Source organism: Zootoca vivipara, chromosome 7, assembly GCF_965207765.1.
Source record: "Zootoca vivipara chromosome 7, rZooViv2.hap1.1, whole genome shotgun sequence".
In the NCBI taxonomy this organism is placed as follows: Eukaryota; Metazoa; Chordata; class Lepidosauria; order Squamata; family Lacertidae; genus Zootoca; species Zootoca vivipara.
Window position 1 is genome coordinate 8,296,136 of NC_142590.1, and position 24,822 is coordinate 8,320,957.

The following is a 24,822-nucleotide window of genomic DNA, read 5'->3' on the forward strand; positions in this document are numbered from 1 at the left end:
GTTGGTTTGAAAATAAGAGGAATGGCTGTCGGCCTGTCTGAAAAAAGTAGGTTGGGATCTCAGTGTGCTTGAAACACGCTTGTGGATACTACACAGACAGACACTTGGGGTGGATTTTTGCATTCTGTTTCTTGATTTTTGCGTGGTGCCTTATGGGTGCTTTTTTATATAGAAAAAATTGTGTCCGTACCCACCACGAAGTTGTTCTAGTAAGTGCCACACTTTTAACATTTGGAAAAGAAGGTGCTGGTACTGTGTGCCTCAGAGTACCCCCATGGGAAAAAGCACTGGGCCGTCAAGATAGCAGGGGGAGCTAATGGGTTGCTCTCTAGAAGTTATGGACTACAGCTCCCATTACCACTAACCATTACTATGGTACCTCTACTTACGAATTTAATGCGTTCCGAACACACATTTGTAAGTCGAAAAAATTTGTAAGTCGAATCCCATAGGAATGCATTGGGAGAAAAAAAATCGTAAGTAGAAGCAACCCTATCTAAAAATTCGTAAGTAGAAAAAAATCCTATCTAAACCGCATCCAAGATGGCGGACGGAGCTCCAGTCGTAAGTAGAAACATTCGTAAGTAGAGTTATTCGTAAGTAGAGGTACCACTGTATATGAATCAGGTGGCTTGATAGTCATTGGAAGCTTAAACAAAAGGAACTGTAACAATCTAAGTGCACCATTCCATCTTTTGAAAGGACAGGAAGGCCTTTCTTGACAACCTTTCAGAACATAAAGAGGATTGTGGCAGAATGAATTGATTATTGTAAGTTAGTGCTGGGCCCAGATAAATTATGCTTGAGTGGTGTTATACCGTAGTCCAGGGTTAGAGAGCTGGCCAGTGGACTGGATCCTGATCTCCCCCAACCCCTGTGGGTCATTTTAACAGGTCATTTTAACAGGTGAGTGAGGGTTGTCCACCTATCATTCCCTGCTTCCTGCATCATTCTTTGCAGGTTTAGGGCAGGTGGTTTAGGGTTTAGGGCAGGTGGGTGTGGCTTGGAAGAAATGGCCTTCCCAGCCAAACCACAGAGCCTAGGGCTTGCTGATCAGAAGGTCAGCGGTTCAAATCCCCGTGGCAGGGTGAGCTCCCGTTGCTCGGTCCCAGCTCCTGTCAACCTAGCAGTTCGAAAGCATGACAAAGTGCAAGTACAGTGGTACCTTGGTTTAAGTACACAATTGGTTCCGGAAGTCTGTACTTAACCTGAAGTGTACTTAACCTGAAGTGAACTTTCCCATTGAAAGTAATGGAAAGTGGATTAGAATCATAGAATCATAGAGTTGGAAGAGACCACAAGGGCCATCCAGTCCAACCCCCTGCCAAGCAGGAAACACCATAAAAGCATTCTTGACATATGGCTGTCAAGCCTCTGCTTAAAGACCTCCAAAGAAGGAGACTCCACCACACTCCTTGGTAGCAAATTCCACTGCCGAACAGCTCTTACTGTCAGGAAGTTCTTCCTAATGTTTAGATGGAATCTTCTTTCTTGAAGTTTGAATCCATTGCTCCATGTCCGCTTCTCTGGAGCAGCAGAAAACAACCTTTCTCCCTCCTCCATATGACATCCTTTTATATATTTGAACATGGCTATCATATCACCCCTTAACCTTCTCTTCTCCAGGCTAAACATACCCAGCTCCCTAAGCCGTTCCTCATAAGGCATCGTTTCCAGGCCTTTGACCATTTTGGTTGCCCTCTTCTGGACACGTTCCAGCTTGTCAGTATCCTTCTTGAACTGTGGTGCCCAGAACTGGACACAGTACTCCAGGTGAGGTTAATCCGTTCCAGATGGGTCCGCGGAGTACTTAAACTGAAAGTACTCAAACCAAAGCGTACTTAAACCGAGGTATGACTGTAGATAAATAGGTACCGCAGGAAGGTAAACAGTGTTTCCGTGTGCTGCTCTGGTTTGCCACAAGCGGCTTAGTCATGCTGGCCACATGACCTGGAAGCTGCTCCCTCGGCCAGTAACGCAAGATGAACGCCGGAACCCCAGAGTCGGTCACGACTGGACCTAATGGTCAGGGGTCCCTTTACCTATGCATTCTAACACTGTGACACCAGATGGTGCTGTGGAGTTCTGTTTTTGCTAACTCGATTTCTCATACAAAGTTTGAGATGCATTTAATTGAAACACTTCTTTGATGTGTCTAGATCCAGCTTTTGTTTCCCTAGGAAAAATTTTCTTGACAAATATAGTGTAATAAGGCCTGTCTCTGAAGTCACTTGATCCATCTGCCTATAAAGTTGAATTGTTCATCAAAATTGGGGCATCGTAAAACTATGTTAACCAAGATGATTTTTAAAGTTAGTAAATAGTTTTTAACCTTCTTTTGACTGCAAAACCTTGTTCTTTTTCCTGAATCAGTTCTATGAGGGGTGGTGCCGTTGGTAAAAAAAATGAATGAGAAAATGTTTGTACAATCCCAGTTCAAAATGATTCTCCACCTCAGCTACATAGTTTCACATTTGTGGCATAATTGAATGGCCTTAACTTTGATTGTGGTTATTTTTTCTAAACCCCCTTCCGAGAAAGGCCTGGTCTTCAAAACCTGTTTGCTACTTCGGATTTCTCTGAAGGAAAGTATTGCAATTTGTTTCTTTAATAAGTGGTGATTTAGAACCTCGAAACAGATGATCATATTCAAATCTGGAGATAAACACGTTCATGGAGTGCCGAAGTGCTAAATATCTGTTTGGGCATATCAAGTTGTGCTTATACTGTAACTTGTAACTGCTGCCTCCTGTGCTTTTGCTGTACTTGCAACACTGAAGTGACCTCGTAGACGCAAACTTGGGTAGTGTGTATGGAGGTGCTGGGCTGCCCAAGACTTGCCCCTGCCTTGCTGTTGTGGTCCAAAGAAAAGGAAAGCAATACATTTGGTACCAGCTTGGTGGCAGGAGTTGCCCGAAGGAGGCATATCAGACACTATCCAACAGCCTTAGGGACTCCACTCCAGATTTGTGTAGGGTTTACTCCTTAGCCTTTTATTCTCCCAAAGATGTACTGCAAGACATTTTTCCTTGGGGTTTACAACCAAAGCCTTTTTAATGAATGAGTGTGTAGCCACAAGGCTGCAGTGGTTTAGGGCCTGAGTTTTCCTTCTCCTAGTTGGGCTACTTTGCCAGGTTGCCCATCTGCGCTTCAAGCTTAACTTGTTCACAAAGTTTAATTGATAGTCAAAAACAACTGCAAATAAACTTTGTTTTTATGTCTTTACACATGTATTGTATATGTGTAAATATATGCTGCTATTGTGTTCAGTTTTATCTTCAACTTTTAAAAAGTTGAATGCCTTCTTTGTCTACCAGAGCTATGATCTTTTTTCTTTTTTAAAATAAAGGTTCCATTATTTTTATGAACATTTATTTCCAAGAAGTTTTAAACCAACTTTTCCTTTATGCCCTGGCTTGGCCTTTTCATAATGAATTTAATATGCAGTTTCACACATTTGTTTGAGAAAGGACCTTCTTATGGGCTACAGCAATGTTGTTCTAATTTTAATAAGCCTAATTTATCCTATAAAGAAACATACATTTTCCAACCCGATTAAGTGAGCAAACAATTGGGGTTAGATGTGGCAGATCGTAACAGAAAGCACATGTCCTGCCCTGAGAGCACAGCATAGTCTCTTATCAGGATTGCTTGAAGTTATTCATGGTAGTAAAATGTTATGCTTCCTCCTGTTTTCCCAATTAAATGAGGAAACCTTTATTCCTATGGCAGTCCTACCACAGCTGGTTTCAATATTTTGTGTGTGAACATTGCCTAAGGTGTCCTTTTCTTTCTAGCAGTAACTAGCTGAATCATATTAAGAATGAAAGGGATTGGCCTTGGGAAAACAGTAATTATTCAGAGATTTATTCAGAAGGTGGGTTTTGTGCTATTTGCAGCATGCATGGCTTGGAAAAACATTTGCCTCCATAATCCATGTAGGTCTAGAGTTGTCTAGATAGAAGGCCCTATGGCAAAAGAGATCCTAGGCTATGCTTGCACTGAAGTTTCAACAGTGCTAGATTACGTCATTCAAGGGTGGGTGGGATTACAAATTGCAGTTTTGCCTGTTTTTGAAGGGAAGCTCACCCATATTGCAGGATTTGGTTCTAGTGCTACTTGGATGGTCATTTCCAGAAGGTGATGCTTGGGGCCCCATCATAGCTGCCAAGTTTTCCCTTTTCTCGCGAGGAAGCCTATTCAGCATAAGGGAAAATCCCTTAAAAAAAGGGATAACTTGGCAGCTATGGGCCCCATGGAGCCTTCAGTTTGGGGTTCCTCGGGGTTTAATTTTATTCCCTGTGCTGTTTAACATCTACATGAAACCACTGAGTGAAGTTATCTGGAGTTTGGGAGTATATTGTCAACAATACCGGTATGCTGATGACACACAGCTCTACTTCTCCTTTACCCTTTCTGGTGAGACAGGGATGAACGGGGACCATGGCCTTACCTCAGTAATGAAGATGAGAGCCAACAAACTGAAACTTAATCCAGATAAGACCTAGGCCAGGCATAGGCAAACTCAGCCCTCCAGATGTTTTGAGACTACAATTCCCATCATCCCTGACCGCTGGTCCTGCTAGCTAGGGATCATAGGAGTTGTAGTCCCAAAACATCTGGAGGGCCGAGTTTGCCTATGCCTGACCTAGGCACTGTTAGTGGGGTGATAGATGAAAGGTTGCTTGCTCTTGATGGGGTTACACTTGCCCCTGAAGGAGCAGGTATGCAGCTTGAGGGTATTCCTGGATCTTTTGGTGTCACTTGAGGCTCAGGTGGCCTCAGTGTTGTGGAGTGCCTTCCATCAGCTTCTGCTGGTGGCCCAGATGTGACCCTTTCTGGACAGGGATAGATCAACTTCTGTTTTCTTTGTTCTGGTAACCGCTAGGCTGGATTACTGCAACACATTATACGTAGGGCTACCTCTGAAGACGGTTCAGAAACTTCAGCCTGGTGCAGAATTCTGCTGGTTAATTCCACCGTATCTTATGCTTTGTCATACAGTCAGTGAGAGGGACGTTCCTTGTGTCTCAGTTCCAGGGCTGGTGTAAAGTTGCCCCATTGACAGGGCTCATGGTCTGGAGAGGTATAGCATATGTGTGTGCCTCCCTGTGTTGTCTCCCACCCTGTCCCACTTTAAGGTGTTTTCAAAGGCATACTTTTGCCAGCAGAACTGCTACACTGATGAAGTTTTCCATTGGCCTATCTGCCATGGTGGCAGCATATTTCATGTTCCATCGGCATAGTAGGACTTCTGCCATATTGCCTCTTGGCCAGTGTGACTTTTTTTGCGGAATTCCTCTGTTAATCTAAAAATTATTACATGTGGGAAATAAAACAAAAAGTGGAAAAATAAGCTCAATAGGGTACAGGCATTGTCTTGTTCTGTGTGGGAGCAGGCAAAGGTGATAGGATGGTATGCAAAGGAAGGCATACATTTCGGGGTTTCATGTAGTGATGTGCACATATTCTTTAGCGCAGATGCGTCACATTGGTTCTAATGAGTAGGGCGTACAAGTCACAAAATGTAGAGAGAGGATTAAAACCTCAGTGTTGCATTGCAGCCCTAGCATGGTTAGGGATTGTGTACTAATGAGCAGAATAGAGTAGTTTTGGTCCATAATTGCTGCTACATGGCTTGCTTAATGTTCAAAAGCTTAAAATAATTTTGAACTTTGGATCCATCATATGTGTAGTTGGAGCTTTTAATTTGTTTAAAACTTGTTGTGAAAACAGCCCAAGGGACACAATATTTTTCCACCCCAGCTGTTCCAGATGAACTGCAGCTGCAAATTTAACGGTATTATTTCTATAAACCACTGAGTATATTTTATAATGGCAATAATTTCCACAGAAAAACCAGTTATTGCTGCTAATGACTGGGTTGTTGAGCATTAACAGCCTTCAGCTGGGAATGACCAAGTGTTCTGGAATGGTAGTATAAATGCAAAGGACAATTGAATAACACTTTGGAATAATGATTTGATTAATCAATGATAAATTCCTGTGGGAATAAATTCAAAGTATTTCTGACCACCCAGTTTATTAGCCAGTGAGCTCATCATTATTTAACCTTATTACCATAATACATAATGTCCAGGCTGTTAGTTGCTAGAGCTGTCCTTAAGTGTTTTGGCCAATGCACTGTTAGTCATTAAATGCTGTTGTTTTTAAGCAGCTTGTCTCTCTGCAAGGCATCATATGACTATTTTTATCCTTGTCTTTTAAAAACCTTTGCATAGAATTGGCATTTGTGTTTGTATCTGAATTGTTGCCTTGCTACGACTTTCCCTATGAAACATCATGTAATCTTGCACTCAAATTGGGTCAATATGGTGTGCTGTGCTTCTCCCTTCTCTTTGCCTATCTGCCTTCCAACTTTGTCCACTCATAGTGCAAATAACTGGCAGATGCACAATGACATCAAAACTCCTTGTGATAGAAATTGATGTGACAGTTATTCGTGCTCTCCGAATGTTGTTAGTACAAAATGAGTGTTGACCACCCATAATGTCTTGGTCTACTTGACCAACTGCGTAACAAACCAAAGAGCTACCAGTCCCATAACCTTTTTCTTGCTCTTCCCGTGCTTTCAGCAACCTGCTGCCTCTAGCATATTGCAGTGGTTGAGAAACTCACTTTCAAATTGAGATTGGCAAAGGGAAAATAATCAACATTGGACTGTTATATGGAACGTGCCCGTGATTTATATTAGAGCAGTGTTCCTCAACCTTGGGCCTCCAGCTGTTTTGGGACTACAACTCCCATCATCCTTAGCTAGCAGGACCAGTGGCCGGGGATGATGGGAGTTGTAGTTCCAAAACAGCTGGAGGCCCAAGGTTGAGGAACACTGTATTAGAGGACACAGACCTGCGTAAGGAATGACAGGGTGTATGTATTCCTCAAGTTCTGGGACAAGGTCTAGAGTGGGCAAAGATGTAGGTTGTACAACTGAAATAGCCTCCTTTTCACACTAGATTTGGAGGAGGAATGCGTTGATGCTGTAGTGCTTATACTAAGCTATATTGCTGTGTGCAATATCATCCCCCTGCTTTGTTTTTTATTTTTTTATTGGGAGCGGGGCAAGAGAAGGATTTGCCACATGATTCGGTGGAAGGAGTGAGTGTGGGTTTCTAAGCACTTTGAACTTAGATTGGACTTGCAGTAGGATCTTTACAGATTCTCTTGCCAGTTCCCTCTTGCTCTTCACCACGAAACCATTAACAGTACTAAGGAAATTTTCTTTAAATGGTATGCATATTGGTAAAAGGGGTGTGCATATTGTTAATTGCCCCTATAATAGAGCAATTCTCTCTTATCTTCAGAACACAGTGGGCATGATTAATCTAAAATTAAGTACTTTTCAGTTTCATTGATTTCCATAGGAAAAATCCATTACCTATGCAGCTAGACTGTGCTAAATCTATTTTTGATTAGATCTTTAATATGGAACGAGTTGCCTACTAATACTCTAAAAGCCTTCATCCCCAGTTCTTTGTTGAATCTTCAGAATCAACTGTTAGAATTCCCATGATAAATGGCAGCTCCGTAACACTAAGCTTATCCTTAGCTTACTGAGTTGAAAGGGTTGGGACGGGCAGGAAATGGCAAAGACAGGGGAACAGTGGGAGTGAAGAGACCTGGTAGCCTGACATCCTGAAGTATTAGAACCTAATACTAAGAGAGAAATACTTGGGAGCATGAAGAATAAATCAGGAGAGACAACAACTGGCTCAATGTGCTATCAAGGTGTATCCAAAATGATTCTTTCTTTGATTCTGCCTGGTGTTGCATTTACTTCAAAATGTTTTCTTTGTTCCTTTTTTATTTTTAAAGGGCAGTAACGGTGGAATAGTACAAATGCTTGTCTCCGAAATGGTAAACTCTGAAGTCTTTTAAAAACCTGGTTAAATGTGCATTAATGCCAATTCAAACATGATGGATTCATCTAGGTTATCCTTTTTGTCCATTTCTTTTTCCGTAGCTAATGAAAATTATAAGCAAGTGGCCATGTGTATTCTCTACCATATAAGCATGGATGATCGCTTTAAATCGATGTTTGCATACACAGACTGCATACCTCAGGTAGGTGTGTTTTCTTTTCAAATGGCCTTTTCACCCATACTGGATTAATCTTCAGTTTCCTTGTAGCAGAATTCATAAGGACATTACAGTAAAAGTGACAATATTTTCTCCCTTGCTAATGCCTTTCAATGGCTTTTTTTTGGGGGGGGGGTTAACCACCCATTTTTCTTCTAGGCAATAGGATTTGCCCATTGATTTAGCAGGGAAATGCTTCGCCTCTGTTTTGTTGCAGTGCTGCTCATTATCATTTTTAGAAATTGTAACGGCAAAAAGCTGCTGCTGCTTCAGAAAAATCTCAGTGAGCAGGAAGGTTTTGAAATTTATCTTTCTTGTATGGTCTTGGGATTTTCTGCTGTTTTCAGGCAACTTATGTAGTTTTGGATTTCTATACTTTTGAGCTTTCACTGATCAGTGGTAACAGGTTACTCTCCTTGGTTCAGGCCATTCATTAGTAACTTTCCTGAAAAAGGAATATTTAAAAGCAAACTAAAATTTGTAGTAAGATATTCATGTTTATTACGTCTTTCAAGCCATGGTATTTCAAACTGGGTTCACCTAACTTAGACTTCTTTTATCTCCTGCATAAGTTTATTTTGATATGTTAGTTCTCCCAAAGTCCGCATCCTTTTCCCTGTAAATTGGACCTAATTGTTTGGGTCTTACTTTCTGTTGAAATTGATATTAAACACCCCATAACCTACTTAGACTCCAGTTATATCTAGGTCGGTTCTTACTGCACATGCCAGTGGTTTGACATGGCAAAAAATAAAGCTGTTAGCGAACAGCCTTGATGAGTTCCTGAAGAGCCTTTAATAGTCTGATTTTGTACTGTTTGTCATCACAGAGGTACTACTTACCTTTAGTATTTATATTCCGAACTGGTTACGTTCAATTTTAAAAAGTTAAGTCTGCCTAATCAGCATTTTTCTAGGGCAATAAAGAGTTGTGATTACTGTTCTATTTGTTTGTAATCCTGCTAGTTGTTTCGGCATCCAAATACATATGCAGCTGTGAGAACTTGCGTCTTAAAAGAATAAATTTGAATTCTCAGGCTTGTAACTGGAGGTTATACAAAAGTGCTACATGGACTGCAAATCAACTCACTTTTGTGAGTTAGACGCTTCTGTGGGTTTTTGGTTTGCAGCCTGTAGGTTCATTGGGTTGCTATCTTTTTTAAAACCATTTTTAGTGGCTGAAAGGAATGCAGTATCACTGGAAGGCTCTCATGCCTTGCCCGAGTTAATGGGTGCTATTGTAGTAAGAGTTAAAAGTGAGCATTAACAGTCCATTCTTGTTTAGACCCCAGCAGTGCATGCTTTATTTAAATAGGTGCAAATGCCATCCAGATGTTTATAAAAGCATTTATAGGTAATAGCCTGGCCAATCAAAGGGCATGGTTGCACTGTGATGTCATAGTGATATTCAATATTCCTCCACAGAGCAGTATGCAAACTCCTCTGCAGCTTACTTATCCACATGTTTTTCCACCACAGTTGTCAGTTGGGCCTCTCTTTGATCTGCAAGCTTCTTTTTAGCTTAATGCTGGTAAACGTTCTCTCTTGACAGCCCCCTTTGCTTTTGTCCACCATTATCTGCTGAAGTTCAGAAACCAAAGCATCACTTCAAACATTAAGAGTGAGGGAGTAGCCAGTCAAGAGAGATTCTTGAGGCATGCAGTTCTTGAGGCATAATCATTCAAAGATGTTTGAGCCGGGGAGAGGGAGAGGGCTGGACTGAGGTGTATGAACGGAAAGCTGTGGGGGTTGGCCTCTGGTCACTGGTAAATAAGTGAAGTCAGGTGCCAGAGAGTCTAGACACAGTGATTTTAGTCCTGGGCTGTGGTATCTGATACTCAATATGGGACTTGTCTGATTGAAAACTACTGCCTCTTCATTGCACACGCTGCAGCCCTTTTACTGCTTTCCTGCTAAATGAAGAAAAGATGACAATGGACATAGTAAAAGCAGAACAAATTTAATTTTAATATTTCCTATTTGGCAGCAATTACACTCCCCTTTGAAGTGGCATGAGTAGCAATCAAATTAAATGAAGACATAATGGGAAACATGGAGCTTGTACCAAAGGATTATTCTAAAAACTTGAACTACTTTAGATAAAATTACAGGACTTCCCTCCCTTTCTACAGGAATGCAGTTCAGCGCTGGCAGCACACTTTAACTTCAATTCATTTTTCATTTAATTAAGAGAGGACAATTTTATCTTCTAAATACAATAGATAATTTACAGACAAACTACAGGTGAGCTTTAGTCATAGTCAGAGAAGACCTATTGAAATCATTTAATTCAGTGGGTCTGCACTGTGTATGACTTAGTTGGATTCCCTTTTGCAATTTTAGATTAAGTCCTTTGCAGATTCAAGTAGGTAGCCATGTCGGTCTGCCATAGTCAAAATAAATTAAAACAATTCTTTGAAAAGATAGTTTAAAAGAATGTTCTTAGAAGCCTAAAAACTCCCTTAAAAGAATCAAGTTTTCAAAAAAAGTTATATGATCTAAGAAAGTGTTTAAAAGAATCCTTCCAGAAGAACTTTAAAATTATAAAGTAGCACCTTAGAGACCAACTGAGTAGTTTTAGGTATAAGCTTTTGTGTGCATGCACATCTCTTCAGATACATCCTTTGCAGATGTTTTGTTTAATTCCTGCTCTATAGCATTACCCATTCTTGATATGAAAACCAAGCATCAAGGACAGGTAAAAGGAAGCCCTCCTTCACACAGTACATTGTGAAATTTGCTGCTACAGAAAGGTTTTTCTGACTTCCTAAACTCTCTTCTGTTGCAGTTCTTTATTACATTATCTTTTTCTTCATTGCTCCAGTACGAGTTCACAAATATTAAACTGCTCTGGCAGTTGTGTAGCTGAAAAGCAGTATATAAATGCTTAAAATAAAATAAAAATATAAGGTGTTGCACTCTAAGAGACTTCTGGGCATACTGAACATTAAAGGAGTATTCCAAGCATGTGGAATAGTAAGGAAGAAAAGACTTGAGGGCAGGTCTGCACCATACATTTAAAGCATGTGACACCCACCCCAACCAGATCTTGGGAACTGTAGTTTCCCCACCCAGAGCTGCAATTCCCATCCCATAAAAACTACATTGTTGGGTGGGGGGAAGCTATATGTGCATTTCAATGTGCATTGAATGTGCCTTAATATATGGTTTGGATCTGTTCCCACGTGTGTTACAAAGTCTACCAGCAGCTGAGGATGGCAGACCTGCAGGAGCATAAGGGGGGGAACAGGGCTACTGAGGGTGCCAGAGGTAAAAACAAAAGCTATGTGTTGGATATGATATAGAACAGGCACCCCCAAACTTCGGCCCTCCAGATGTTTTGGACTACAATTCCCATCATCCCTGACCACTGGTCATGTTAGCTAGGGATCATGGAAGTTGTAGGCCAAAACATCTGGAGGGCCGCAGTTTGGGGATGCCTGATATAGAAAAATAGGGGTGGTTGGCTTTTGCTGCCCAACTGAGTCCCCTAAGTCCATGTTCCGTCAGAGATGAATTGACGGAGGCAAGATGCAGGGAAAGCAAGGCAGATCTTTATTTTTCTGTTGCAAAAGAGTTCCCTCCCCTCCGTGCAATGAGGAAAGAGAGACCCAGAACCAATAAGAAACATCTCTTTTAAGGGTTTGCATCCCCTCTATGAACAGTCAGAAATTACATCACACATAAGGTGGAGTTACTGTGGCTCAGGCAGGCCAAGGAGTGATATTCCTGAGGATCCTAAGTTTCACATGGTTCCAGACACAGTTTACACAAAACTTTAGCGTGTGAGACATCCCTCAGTGCAGAGCATCTGGGCAAACAATGACAATTAATGCCAAGGAGGTTCATAGATATAGGAGAGGAATCCCTTCAGGAACTCCCCCTGACTGCTCTCTGCCTGCGTGTTCTCAGGCAAGGGGGATTAAAGGAGGCAGAGGAAATATAGAGAGTCTTTAGGAGAGACAAGATGGCTTTTGGCTTGCTCTCATGTACTATTTTAGACATGTGGGTTATATACCGTACTTATGTATGCGTGTTTACCTTGTGCAAGTATCAACATTTATTCTATATTTGATTATTCTATATTTGAGACCTTAGAATTCCTATAACTGATAGGTGACTGGATTGAAGCTAGCGTAGAAATCATAGGAGTGTCACACAATGTGAACTCTTTGAGAGATGCAAATGTTTCTGGTGGTGAAATTCTGTATCTAGGTAAGAGGGACGAGATGTGACAATGAAAGGCCAGAGTGGAGAAAGTTGCTGTAGAATGAGAACACGAACCAAAGGTTTCACCAAGGAGATGGAGAGGTAGGGTGGTATAGTGTTGGACTAGGACCTGGAAGATCAGGGTTCAAATCCCTGCTCAGCCATGAAGCTTATTGGATGACCTTGGGCCAGTTGGCTTAACGATCTCACAGAGTTGTTATAAGCATACAACAGAGTAATGTACAAGTTTGTACAGTACATTGCCTGAGCTCCCTGGAGGGCAGGTGGGAGATAAATGTAGGAATAAATATGGCAAATAATTTTTGTCACTTTCTACAGAAAGAAACAACAGTATTTGGCAGCAAACGGAAGGTCAGTTAAATTTTAGAGAGTGGGTTATCTTTAAGGCATTTAGATAAAGATAAAATCAGTCCTTTAGCTGGGAAGATTAAAAGCCCTCCTTTTATGTATCTTTGCAAAAGCCCTTAATTATCCATATTAATCAATGAGTCACAGCCTTAATGATCTCATTAGGAGCATATTATGGATGACAATTTATCTTGTAAAATATATGTGTTAGTTAAACCAGGTTTAACCTCATCACTGTGAGGCCATAATATAATTACGGAGCCAGAACCCACTTTAGCAATCTAACTGATGACATTTTACAGAACTGTGCCGTTTTCATTTCTTCCTGGAGGGAAAAATACTCTAGCCCTCATACTGGAAGACAAAAGGGTAAATACCACATTAACATTTTTGATCCCTTAGGATTGGGAAGCAGAAAGGATCTGAGCACTGGAACTCATAAAGGAAATATTTACGTAAACTGGATTTGTAACGCTGCTGAAATGCTGCTTGTGCTGATAGGGCACAGAGGATGTCCATGTTACAGAGGGGAAATAGGTTGAGAATTATTTTACTGCATTGTAGTGCAATGCAGTGCTGTGCTGTATTGTTGGAGGAGAAGGTGGGGAAATGCAGGGCCCAATTAGGGGTTGTGGAGATGGGTTAGTTGAGAATGTTTATGTGAACCTGCTTCCCTGTATTTATATGGGGTGTCCAAATCTTGCAAGATTTCCTGGGTCAAATCAGAAGCAGATAAAAAGTCTTGAAATCACATATTCATTGTCTAGAAACAATAATATAATTCATGGTTCTGTTTGAGACCATTTCTCTCTTGCAAGTGACAGCTGCCTCAAATAGAGAAATGCAACATTTTAGCATAACTGTGATCGGGCAGCGGTTTTTCTTCTTGCAAACCAAGTATGGCAACGAAAAGATACTCATCATGTTCTTTCTGACCCCAGCCTTTTTGCAACTGAAATATGTGGTGTTAATTTTGTTAAGGATGAAATGCTTTAAAAACTGCCTTGCCAATGCAAAGAAGGTCTATCATTGTGATTCCCATGATCGGACAGAGAAGAATGGATAGAGGCAGGATCCAGTGAAAGCAAGGCAGATCTTTATTTTTCTGTTGCAACAGAGTCTCCCCACTGTTGGGCTTTCTTTGCCAACCGAGTTTGCACAGTGACTGGGGCAATGGAATAAAAACTTGCCCGCAATATCTTTGCTTACTTTATTTTTAAATAATAATCAAACAGCTGGAACTCACCACTCTACACCAGCCATACAAAGACCATACAAAGCATTTGGTCAACTTAAATACAGTTTTCAAAATAATCAGTTACCCTATCACATCGCTGCATCACATAACTCCACCTCTAATTAGTTACATTGTTAAGATACAGGTGTGCTGAAACGTTGGTAGTTCACAGGTGTGCTGCCATGCAAATCATTATTACAATCAAACACATTCCACTGAGTAGCACTGTTGACCACATCAATATTAAGAAATATTAAGAAAACCCAACACTCAAGGAGGTAAGAGAGACCAAGAATGAAGTGTTCAGGAACCTTTAAGGACTTTTGACATTGCCCAACCCCATCCTGTACTGGTTGTGTTTGATCATTTATATTGGCCTATTACTCTGTCCATCTTCCATATACTTTTTTGTGCTAGGACTAGTTTACTGCCTTTCTTTCCCTGCCTAAAAGTTGTCCAACAACACCATCCACAAAGAGCTGCTGCACAACTTCCACTCAGGTTTTCATTGGTGACCAAGGTCTGCCACCATATTTGAGCAATGCATGGGGCAGATATGTTGAGATGATGTGGCTGTCTTCTTCTTTGGCTATCACTCGTAGCTGAGTAAGATTGTCTTCCATGAACACGGTCTTAACAGTGACTGTGGAGGCCAATTCCTGATCTACATGTCCTTCCAGAGTGGGGACATAGGTTTCCGGGCGGGAGTTGATCACGGTGAGAGTTTGCCAAGCGTGCCTTCCTCTTAGTACATTTCTCCCTTTCGTCCTGAGTTTGAGCATCTTCAAAGTCCATGGTACCTTTGGTAAAGGCTGTTCTCCAGTTGGAGCACTCACAGGCCAGTGTTTCCCAGTTGTCAGTGTTTATACTACTGTACTTTTTTTAAAAAAAATGTGCCTTGAGAGAGTCTTTAAAGCAGGCATCCCCAAACTTCGGCCCTCCAGATGTTTTGGCCTACAACTCCCATGATCCCTAGCTAACAGAGGTCGGTGAAGATGGGAAATGTAGTCCAAAACATCTGGAGGGCCAAAGTTTGGGGATGCCTGCTTTAAACCTTTTGTTGACCACCAGCATTACACTTTCCATGAACAACATGACCATCTAACAAAGTTGATGTTGACGAATCATTGCTTCGACACTGGTGATCTTAGCTTCTTCCAGTACACTGGCATTAGTTTGCCTGTAATATGGGTTTCATGTAAGAGATGGGTTCATTTCTATTGCTGATAATGCAGTTGCTTGACATTTATGTGTTGATAGTTAATGAAGATGTTGTTTGAGTGCCCTGATGAACGCGTCGACCTCGAGCTCATTTCGTTTTGCATTAACCTGGCAGCTAACAAGAGAAATGTACAACTCATTTGTGAAGGTGAGTATTACACTATGGCTGAGGAACTGCTTAACTATGAATAATGTCATGGATCAGGATTGGCTCAACCCTGACTTGATTTAGAAATTGAACCAGTTCCAATACAGATCTTTAAATAACCTTACTTCCCTTAGTTGAAGGAGCAGCCAGCTTATGTCTACCTTCTTGTTCCATGTTTCAGATATGCAACAGAACCTGTTCTCATACCCCATGACTGCTAAGTTTATTCAACAGCATTTAGTTAGTAGGTTCTGTCAAAAGCTTTTTGGAAGTCCGTGTGTACAATGTCTACCAGATTAGCCCTGTCTGCATACTTTTTGACACTTGAAAATTTCCAAAGGCTGGAAAATTAGACTTTCCTATGCAGAATCCATGATAATTCTTCCTTAGAAAGATGTAGTATTCTGTATATATAAATATGTAGTTTATAAGATAATAAAATTGTTTAATATATTTTGTGTATAAGATGCTTGTTGTTGTCATCTGCCCTGCAACCCTGGGAAGAAGGATGGGATATAAATCTCAATAACGAATGAATGAAGGGAAGTTTTCTACCAAATTACTAAGCCAGTCTTTTTCCTTTCTTTTTTTAAAAGAGTCTTCTCCCCCCAAAAACATTAAGAAAATAAACAACAAAACATGCTGTCATTGATAGCAGCTTACAGGAGAGCAATCTAATCAAGAGTACTACCTTTGCCATAAATGGACTGCTCAGTAGGTCTACTCTGAGTAGGACTAGCATTGAATACCACCCTTTGTTGACTACTTATAGCAAGCCCCTACCATGATGTGATGTTGTTTGTCCTACATAACCAGAGTAGGCATCATGTACAGTGGTACCTCTACTTACGAATTTAATGCGTTCCGAACGCACATTCGTAAGTCGAAAAAAAATGTAAGTCGAATCCCATAGGAATGCATTGGGAGAAAAAATTCGTAAGTCGAAGCAACCCTATCTAAAAATTCGTAAGTAGAAAAAATCCTATCTAAACCGCATCCAAGATGGCGGGTGGAGCTCCATTCGTAAGTAGAAACATTCGTAAGTCGAGTCTTTCGTAAGTAGAGGTACCACTGTACAATGTAAATGGATTGGATGGTATCTTTGTTAATGTTGTATACAAAATGTTATAATCAATTAGTTCATACATTTCTCTCTCTCCCCCCCCCCTTTCATTTGGGTCGTTTCTTTTCAGGAAATGGACTGAAGATGCTGATGAAGAGAGCACTGAAATTCAAGGACCCATTATTGATGAAGATGATTAGGAACATCTCTCAGCACGATGGGCCAACCAAAACCTTGTTTATTGTAAGCATGCCTTATAAGTAATTTCTACCCTTCATAAGGTGGGGGACTTGTTTCATTTTAATGAAATTGAATAATGGATAAAATAACTTCACGTTGAACACCGCACTTGATCGTTTGCAGCTTTGCAAATGTTTTCACTTCACATGACTTAATTATGTTGGAATACTATAGTAAACAGTGTAAACTCACTTCTCTAGTTGATATTACCGCATGCCAGTATTTTTTTTTAAAGATAATTTCTTCTGTCCTTCCTGTTTCGTGTGTGGTAGCTGATTACTGAGCCTACAGATCTCAGCATCCCTGCCATCATCTGTCTTATAACAATATCTGGCTTGCCTTTATAAAGCTGTTACCATGTGTATGGAGTGCTTTGAATACTGGGAATGTATTTGAAAGTATTTTTGAAAGTGCAGTTGACATTCATATAGCACTTTTTTCTAAATTTAGATTTTAATATATAAAAATGTGTCTGTTGGACTGGATAATTAGTCTGGAACTGAAAATGTATTTATTAGCTTGACACAGTTAAGGGTTTCTGTTTGATGTTGGATCCCCAATATTGTCTGTGTGTTGTCTTTCTAATATAACCAGCAGTTCGGTAACCACCTAGACACACCTGCTCATTCCAGATCACCAGCATTATAACAATTTCAAAAAGTGGGGACAGACCATATTAATGGGATGGCTGTCATTCACTGCTCCAATGTCTTTTCCTTTATGCATGCAGTGTATTTGTTAAATGTTTGCTTTATTTCTTTGTTTAGGATTATGTTGGTGACCTAGCTGCCCAGATATCAAATGACGAAGATGAGGAATTTGTGATCGAATGCTTAGGAACACTGGCCAATTTGACATTGCCTGATTTGGATTGGGAACTTGTCTTGAAAGAATACAAAATGGTTCCATACCTCAAAGATAAATTAAAGCCAGGTATATATTATGAATGCCTAGTAATTCAAGATACTTTCTTTTGCAGTGTGGCATGGTAGTAGGTCCATTAATTGGCATGGGCTTTACTTTGAATTTTGGGAAGTTGAAGAACATAAAGTAACACTTCAGCAAACTTTCATAGTTGGGCTAAAATCCCAAATGACAATCCAGGCACGGTCTATTTCTCAGTCAGATGAAAACATCAGATATCCTAGTCAGGTTTTTGAGACTATATAGGGGCTTTTCACCACATCCAAAAAGCAAGTTTTCTAGAGGTATAAACCAATAATCATATGTTTTCATTTACTACCCAGATTTCACATTTCACATCTTTAAAATATACTTTTCCTATGAATAGCCAGCGGCTTCCATGCTCAAACTCTTTCTGACCAGAAATCCAAAGAAGAGTCTGATGGTGTGTGTTTTATGACACATGTGTGCTGATTTTCTTTGCTGGTGGCAGCTGTTTACACCTTATGGATTGCCATTCCAGAGGGTCTCCTGACCTTTAGGGGCAGCCTTTTAGAGGTTACGATAGAAAGGGTACAGCTCTTTAAATCCTGATTTCTCTGTTTAGCTAAATAAACCAAGAACGCTGACTTTACTTTGCCATATGATTAACAAGACCCAGGTGGCGCTGTGGTTAAACCACTGAGCCTAGGGCTTGCTGATCAGAAGGTCGGCGGTTTGAATCCCTGTGACGGGGTGAGCTCCTGTTGCTTGGTCCCAGCTCCTGCCAACCTAGCAGTTCGAAAGCACGTCAAAATGCAAGTAGATAAATAGGAACCGCTACAGCGGGAAGGTAAACGGCGTTTCCGTGCGCTGCTCTGGTTTGCCAGAAGCGGCTTTGTCATGCTGGCCACATGACCTGGAAGCTATACGCCGGCTCCCTTGGCCAATAATGCGAGATGAGCGCGCAACCCCAGAGTCGGTCACGACTGGACCTAATGGTCAGGGGTCCCTTTACCTTTACCTTTATGATTAACAAATACAGTAACACCTGTGGGTTATCTAGACTTCCTTCCCTTTCTCCAGTAATAATGATTGTGACACATTACAGTAATGCACTTGACCATGCATGTGCTCTCTTGAGCTCTGTCCCTCTTGGCTAATCAAATGTAGCTGCCAAGGTTTAACCAGCTGGCTCCAGGAGGTGGTAATTGTGTCTTTACCTAAGGCAGTGATGACCAAACTTGGCCCTCCAGCTGTTTTGGGACTACAATTCCCACCATCCCTGACCACTGGTCCTGGTCAGCTAGGGATGATGGGAGTTGTAGTCCCAAAACAGCTGGAGGGCCAAGTTTGGTCATCACTGACCTAAGGGGATTGTCCCCACTGCCCTTGAAGAGGAAGCAATACAGCCACTCCTAAAGAAGCCCACCCTGAACCCATGGCTTTGTGACAGCTTTCGACCAGCCGCAGATACCCTGTTTGGGGGGGAAGGTGCTCAAGGCGGGGTTGGTGGTGCAACTGCAGACATTCTTGAGATATACCAGTCATTCTAGACCTATTCCAGTCTGGTTCAGCACTGACTTTGGAATGGAATCAGTCAACGTTGCCCTGATTAATGACCTTTATAGAGAGAACAAGACAAGTAAAGCATGACCTTACTGCTTCTCCTCAGTCTCTCTGCAGCTTTTAATATCTTTGAGGATGGCATTCTCCTGGACCCAACTGGGTAGGGTGGGTACTGGGGGCATGTTTTACAGAGGTTCCACTCCACTCCTACTTCCAGGGTCAGCATAGTATTCAGGAAGTGCTCTTCTGCTCTGTGGCAGCTAGGCTATGGCATTCCGCAGAGCACAATTTTGTCCCCAATGCTATTTAACATATATATGAGGTCATTGAGAGAAGTCATTGGGGGATTTGGAACATACTGTCGTCAGTACACTGATAGCATTCAGCTCTATTTCTCCATAATATCTGGATAATGTGTAGTGGTGCAGGAACTGGACTGGAGTGTGGATGCACTGCTGGGCTGAATGAGGACCAATAAACTGGTAAGACTTCTGGTAAGATGGGTGCAGAGCTGGTGAAAATGCTCTGATGGACCCATGGATCTTACCAGTGCTTTTTCGGGGGGGCACGGGGTACACATACCCCTAAACATTTTGTGAATCTTTGTACTTTTGTCCATTTACTGTATTTATTTTTCCCGATTTGAATTATAAAATGGTGATTTTCTTGAGTCAAAATGAGAGTACCCCTAAACATTTGTTTAGAAAAAAAAGCACTGGATCTAACAATCCCTAACCAGATACTGTGACACCCAAAGCAATGGTTGTCTCAAAAAACCTGTGACATAGGTCCGGTCCTAAAGCCTTCCTGGCTATTAGCCCACTGCATCAGTTAAAAAAGAGAGAGTCTAGAATGGGGCACAGGAGTTACGATCAGCGACCCTGTTGTACTTTGTTGGGGCTGAAGGCTAAACAAGGATGTTGCATCAGTATAACAGCCACCTCAAATGCTTGCTTGCTGCTAAAAAAAGGAAGTTTTATTGAAAGATTCTCTCTGGGTGTGGCTTTCTTCCAGCATGAATTCTGGTGTGTGTCTGTGGGATTCAGCAATACCTTCTTTCTTTGTTAAATTTATCAGGTTCTGCAGAAGATGACCTTGTTTTGGAAGTGGTGATAATGATTGGCACAGTGTCCATGGATGATTCTTGCGCAGCGCTACTAGCTAAATCTGGGATTATTCCGGCACTAATTGAACTACTAAATGGTATGTTATTAAGTATTTCCTATGGATGTTGGAGTGTGTGTGTGTGTGCGCGCACACACACACACACACACAGTTCCTAGTTCCACAAGTCTGTAAGCACTTTATTGAACCTATGTTGTGAATGCTTATTTAATGTTAGAATTGTTTATTGCCCTCTAATGCTCATCCAAGACAAATCCTATCAGAGGTTATACCACTTAAAAAAAACAAAACAATAATATTCAAGGGGTTGGGACTTGAAATGCTAACTTTCCTCTGCCCCTTCTTCAAGAAGGCCGGCTACTACTCATGTTAGGATCCATCTACTTTTGACCTTGGACAAGCTAGAAATGGGGCTTGTACCGTCCCTCCACTATGCCCCATCTCTTATCCTTCCCAACCCTTGCCTTTCCCCAAGCTAAATAAGTTTTCCCTTGGCAAAGGAGAAGGGGTAATGATCTACAGAAGACTCAGCTGTAATGAAAGGGTGCATTGGTGAAAAGCAGCAGCTCACATGCGGGGCATGGCTTAGAGCTGAGAAAGGGATACATGCTCTCTGGAGAGCTGTTGTCAGTTCAGCTCAAAGGAGAGCGGACCACTAACCCAGAACTGAGCTTCAGATGGTTTTGACTCGGGAATTCAGTCTGACTTTCAACAAAGGACCAGCCCCTCTGAGGTAGTAGGGTCCTGGGAACCACATATTTCAGGAGAGTGACTACTACCAAGGCTGACCAGAATTTGAGGACCCCACCCTTCCACAATTTATGGATTGTTTTAATTTTTTTTTACTTGAGGAAGAGGGGTGTCTAGTAGTGAAAAGGGTGTGGTGAATAAATTGGATTTTTCAAGTCTTCCAGATGAACACTCAAAAATCCCTTGAGATTTTTTTAGTTTTGAATTGGAACACTTTAAAAGCCCAGTTTATTATCTTCAGGCCAATCTGGCACCGGTTCACACATTCCTGACTTTCCAGATGTGAGGTGGACATGTAGATTAAGCCTGAAAACTGCACATTCTGTCTACTTCACGTCTTGAAACTTGTGACTGCTACTTTCCCTCTGCAAAGTGGTATCAGGGCATGAGTGATTAACAGGAGAGAAGAAATTTAGGAGGTGGGGGTGTCTAACCTTTTCCTTGCCTACCATTTTCCACAATTCTCTTCTTAGTGGTTTTTATTCCATCTGTGGTACCTGTGCCTCCGTCACTAACACAGCTCTGGTATGCCAACTGGAAAGTAAGTGGCAGGGGTGTGGAAAGTTTGCAGGAGCATGATTAAATTCCTTTCTCCAAACTACCCCTTCTGCCTACATATTGCTTCTCTTTGGTGCTGCTTTGCTCAGGAAAAGTGGTGCCCAGATTTTCAGGATGTGGGGTTGGAACGCAATGGGTAGTTCTGTCCTAAAGGCAAGGAGAGTTGTGCTCCAAAGGCCTGCCTTCAATCCTTAATGCAGGCAACCACCTCTATTGTCCACCTCTTCCTCCTTCAGAACTAGTTTAAAAAACAAACAAGGAGTCACTTTTTATTTCAAGGAGACCAGGGGCTCCTAGTGTACAGTGGAACCTCCGTTCTCGAACATCTCTGTTGATGAGCAATTTGGAACCCGAATGCCTGAATGCTTCCGTTTTCGAGCACGCCTCAGAAGTCGATCAGCTTTCTCCATTTTTCCAATGGATTTTGCTGACTGCCTTTGATCTTTGGTTTTCGAACGTTTCGGAAGCCGAACGGTCTTTCGGAACAGATTATGTTCAAAAACTGAGGTTCCACTGTATTTGCTTTGAGCTAGGCTGGGTAGCAGAGCTATTTGGATTTAGAGGGTGGGATTTTCACTTTTGCTTTTTTATGGAAGTGGCCTGAGCAAAGACAATTCTTGGGGTTAAGTGGGTGGAGCAAAGCAGTGTGCTAACTCAGAGTGCCTATCTTCCGAATCTCCAAAAGTAAAATGGGGTGGGAAGATTGGTGGCATATTCTGCCCTCTCCCCACCCCCCAAAGCAAGAAGAATATGTAGAAAGATGTAGAAAGTAGTGGCGTTGGGTTCCTTCCAATGAAGGATGTCCCTTGAAATAATAAGCACACGCTTCTCCCCTCCTGTAAGTAACTCTGGAGGACCTTCAGACAAATGCCACTCCTGAGCTTTGGTTAAAACTGGTGTTTTTAGTGTATATGTTCATGTGGATTATGATAATCTAGTAAATTTAATGCATCATCTTCATGATTACAAGTCGTTGGGGATTTAAAGTTTGACGGAGCAATTTTTCCCCCTTTTGTATAGCTCAGCAAGAAGATGATGAGTTTGTGTGCCAAATCATTTATGTGTTTTACCAGATGGTCTTCCATCAAGCCACTAGAGATGTCATAATCAAGGAGACTCGTATCCTTTTGTAGATCAAATAGTCCTGCTGCAGTGCTTTTATTGGTTATACAGAATATGCAGAAGCTCTTATTTCAAGGTAGCATCACTATAGGTTCACTGCAGACCATGCATTTCTATCTGAAATTGAATTGCTTGATATTTTAGGCTCAATCTTGGTGTTTTTTTTAAAAAAAATTAAATAACCAAACATTTTCTAGAGGTGCAGTGAAGCAATTGAAGCTAATATTGATGTTGTATCTTAAGCTGCTATTTATTGAGGAGGAGTAACTCCTTTGTGACGACAGAGGGCAAGATGGCTGGACAGTGTTCTCGAAGCTACAAACACGAGTTTGACCAAACTGCGGGAGGCAGTGTAAGACAGGAGTGCCTGGCATGCTCTGGTCCATGGGGTCACGAAGAGTCGGACACGACTAAACGACTAAACAACAACAACAAACTCCTTTGTGGGGTTACTAGTTTGGTCCTCCAAGGATTCCTGTGCCTTCCCAGGGGCAATGTAATGACGGCAGCCATGCCTACCAGGGAGATGCAGTGACTGTGAAAGTGTAATTGCTACTCTTCTGTGTGTCATGCAGCTTTCTTAACAACGGGAGCTCTGCAAAAACAAAAGGGCTAGCAATTCCATTCTTCCGTGTTGCCTTCAGAAATGGCCCCACTTCACAACTGTGTTTCTGTTCTTATGAGGGATAGCAAACAAAAGAACATGCCTCCTCTTCTGTCCACCCCCATCACTGTCACTAATCTTGGATGTCTTCATTCACAACAGGAGGAGAGGCAGTAGGTGGTCAGTTTCAAAGGATGATGGCAGGAATAGCTGTGGTTTTTGATCTGTAGTTTTTGTTTCAAAAGCTGCTGCTGCTCTTCTGTGAACTCTGCTGCTGTCGGTGCATGGGATCATAGCAATGTACATTTCATTGAGTCTGTTCTGAGTAAACCACAGTATGTTATAACACTCATTTTTGCTCTGGAATAGAAGTTGTTTAGTGTAGTCAGATCATAGAATGAGCTTATTAGCATGTGTGCTAAACTATCTCCATAACAACTGTATATATATTTTTGTATCCATAAACGTTTACATGATTTTGAGTAAGGCTGCAAGCTTTAATAAAATGTTCATATGATCTTATTTAGATTAATGGGTGGCGCTGAGAACATGTAAATATGCAAAGCAAATGGCTGTTCTTTCCGTTTTGCATGTGATGCTAGCATATCTTTATGCTTTCAATATCAGTTACTATGGGCGGTAATGTAATAGGGGATTAGGGAATGATCTGTATTCCCGCTTTCCAAATGTGATGAAAAGAAACACCTGAAGGTTGTTTTTCCTTCTAGCATTGTTAATAGCAAGTCTATCTCACATTTAAAAAGCACACTCCCTTTTCTTTAGAGTTCTCAGTAAGGTGCCTCAATTAATGTTAACAGATGTGTGTTTCTTCCAAGCCTTATGAAGATGGTTGAAGGAGCTGGGGATGTTTAGCCTGGAAAAGAGGAGACTAGGGGGAGATAGGATATCCCTCTTCAAATACCTTAAGGGCTGTCAGGTGGAGGATGGAGCAAGCTTGTTTACTCCTGCTCTGACAGGTAGGACTCAAATCAATGGCTTCAAGTTACAAGAAAGGAGATTCTGACTCAACATTAGGAAGAACATTCTGGCAGTAAGAGCTGTTAGACGGTGGAACAGTCTCCCTGAGGAGGTAGTGGACACTCCTTCCTTGGAGGTTTTAAGCAGATGTTCGATGGCCATGGATGCTTTAGTTGAGATTCCTGCATTGCAGGGGGTTAAACTACTGGATGGTGCCTGGGGTCCCTTCCAACTCTACGATTCTATGATTTATTTAAATGATTTCTTACCTACCCTTCACCACAACGTTCCAGAATGAATTACAGTAATTTAAAATGCTACATTAAAATAAATTTGAAACAGTTTCTTCACCCCTGGCATACACTGTTAACACCAAAATTGTATAGAACACAGTTTGGAGGCATCCGTAATTGGTTTACGTCCTTAACTATATCTTCGTAGAGGCTCCAGCATATCTTATAGACCTGATGCATGATAAAAATGCTGAGATCCGTAAAGTCTGTGACAATACACTGGATATAATAGCAGTAAGTGACTTTTGTCTTCCTTCCTTCTGAGTATTCATGAAAATGACATGCACCTTTTTTTCTGAAAAGCAGTTGTATTTTCTGACGCGTGACAGTGAATACTATGTCAATTATATTGCAA

General features: G+C 41.4%; 1 protein-coding gene across 1 annotated transcript in view; it reads left to right on the top strand.

The window, feature by feature from the left end:
• Positions 1-24,822, top strand: part of KIFAP3 (kinesin associated protein 3) — a 70,818-nt gene that overhangs the window by 19,106 nt on the left and 26,890 nt on the right. Inside the window, exons 11-17 of the mRNA XM_035124014.3 lie at positions 7,985-8,085; positions 15,175-15,283; positions 16,477-16,589; positions 17,354-17,519; positions 20,115-20,240; positions 22,491-22,589; positions 24,616-24,701. Of these exons, the coding sequence (XP_034979905.2) occupies positions 7,985-8,085; positions 15,175-15,283; positions 16,477-16,589; positions 17,354-17,519; positions 20,115-20,240; positions 22,491-22,589; positions 24,616-24,701 (800 nt within the window). The remainder of the gene's footprint in view (positions 1-7,984; positions 8,086-15,174; positions 15,284-16,476; positions 16,590-17,353; positions 17,520-20,114; positions 20,241-22,490; positions 22,590-24,615; positions 24,702-24,822) is intronic.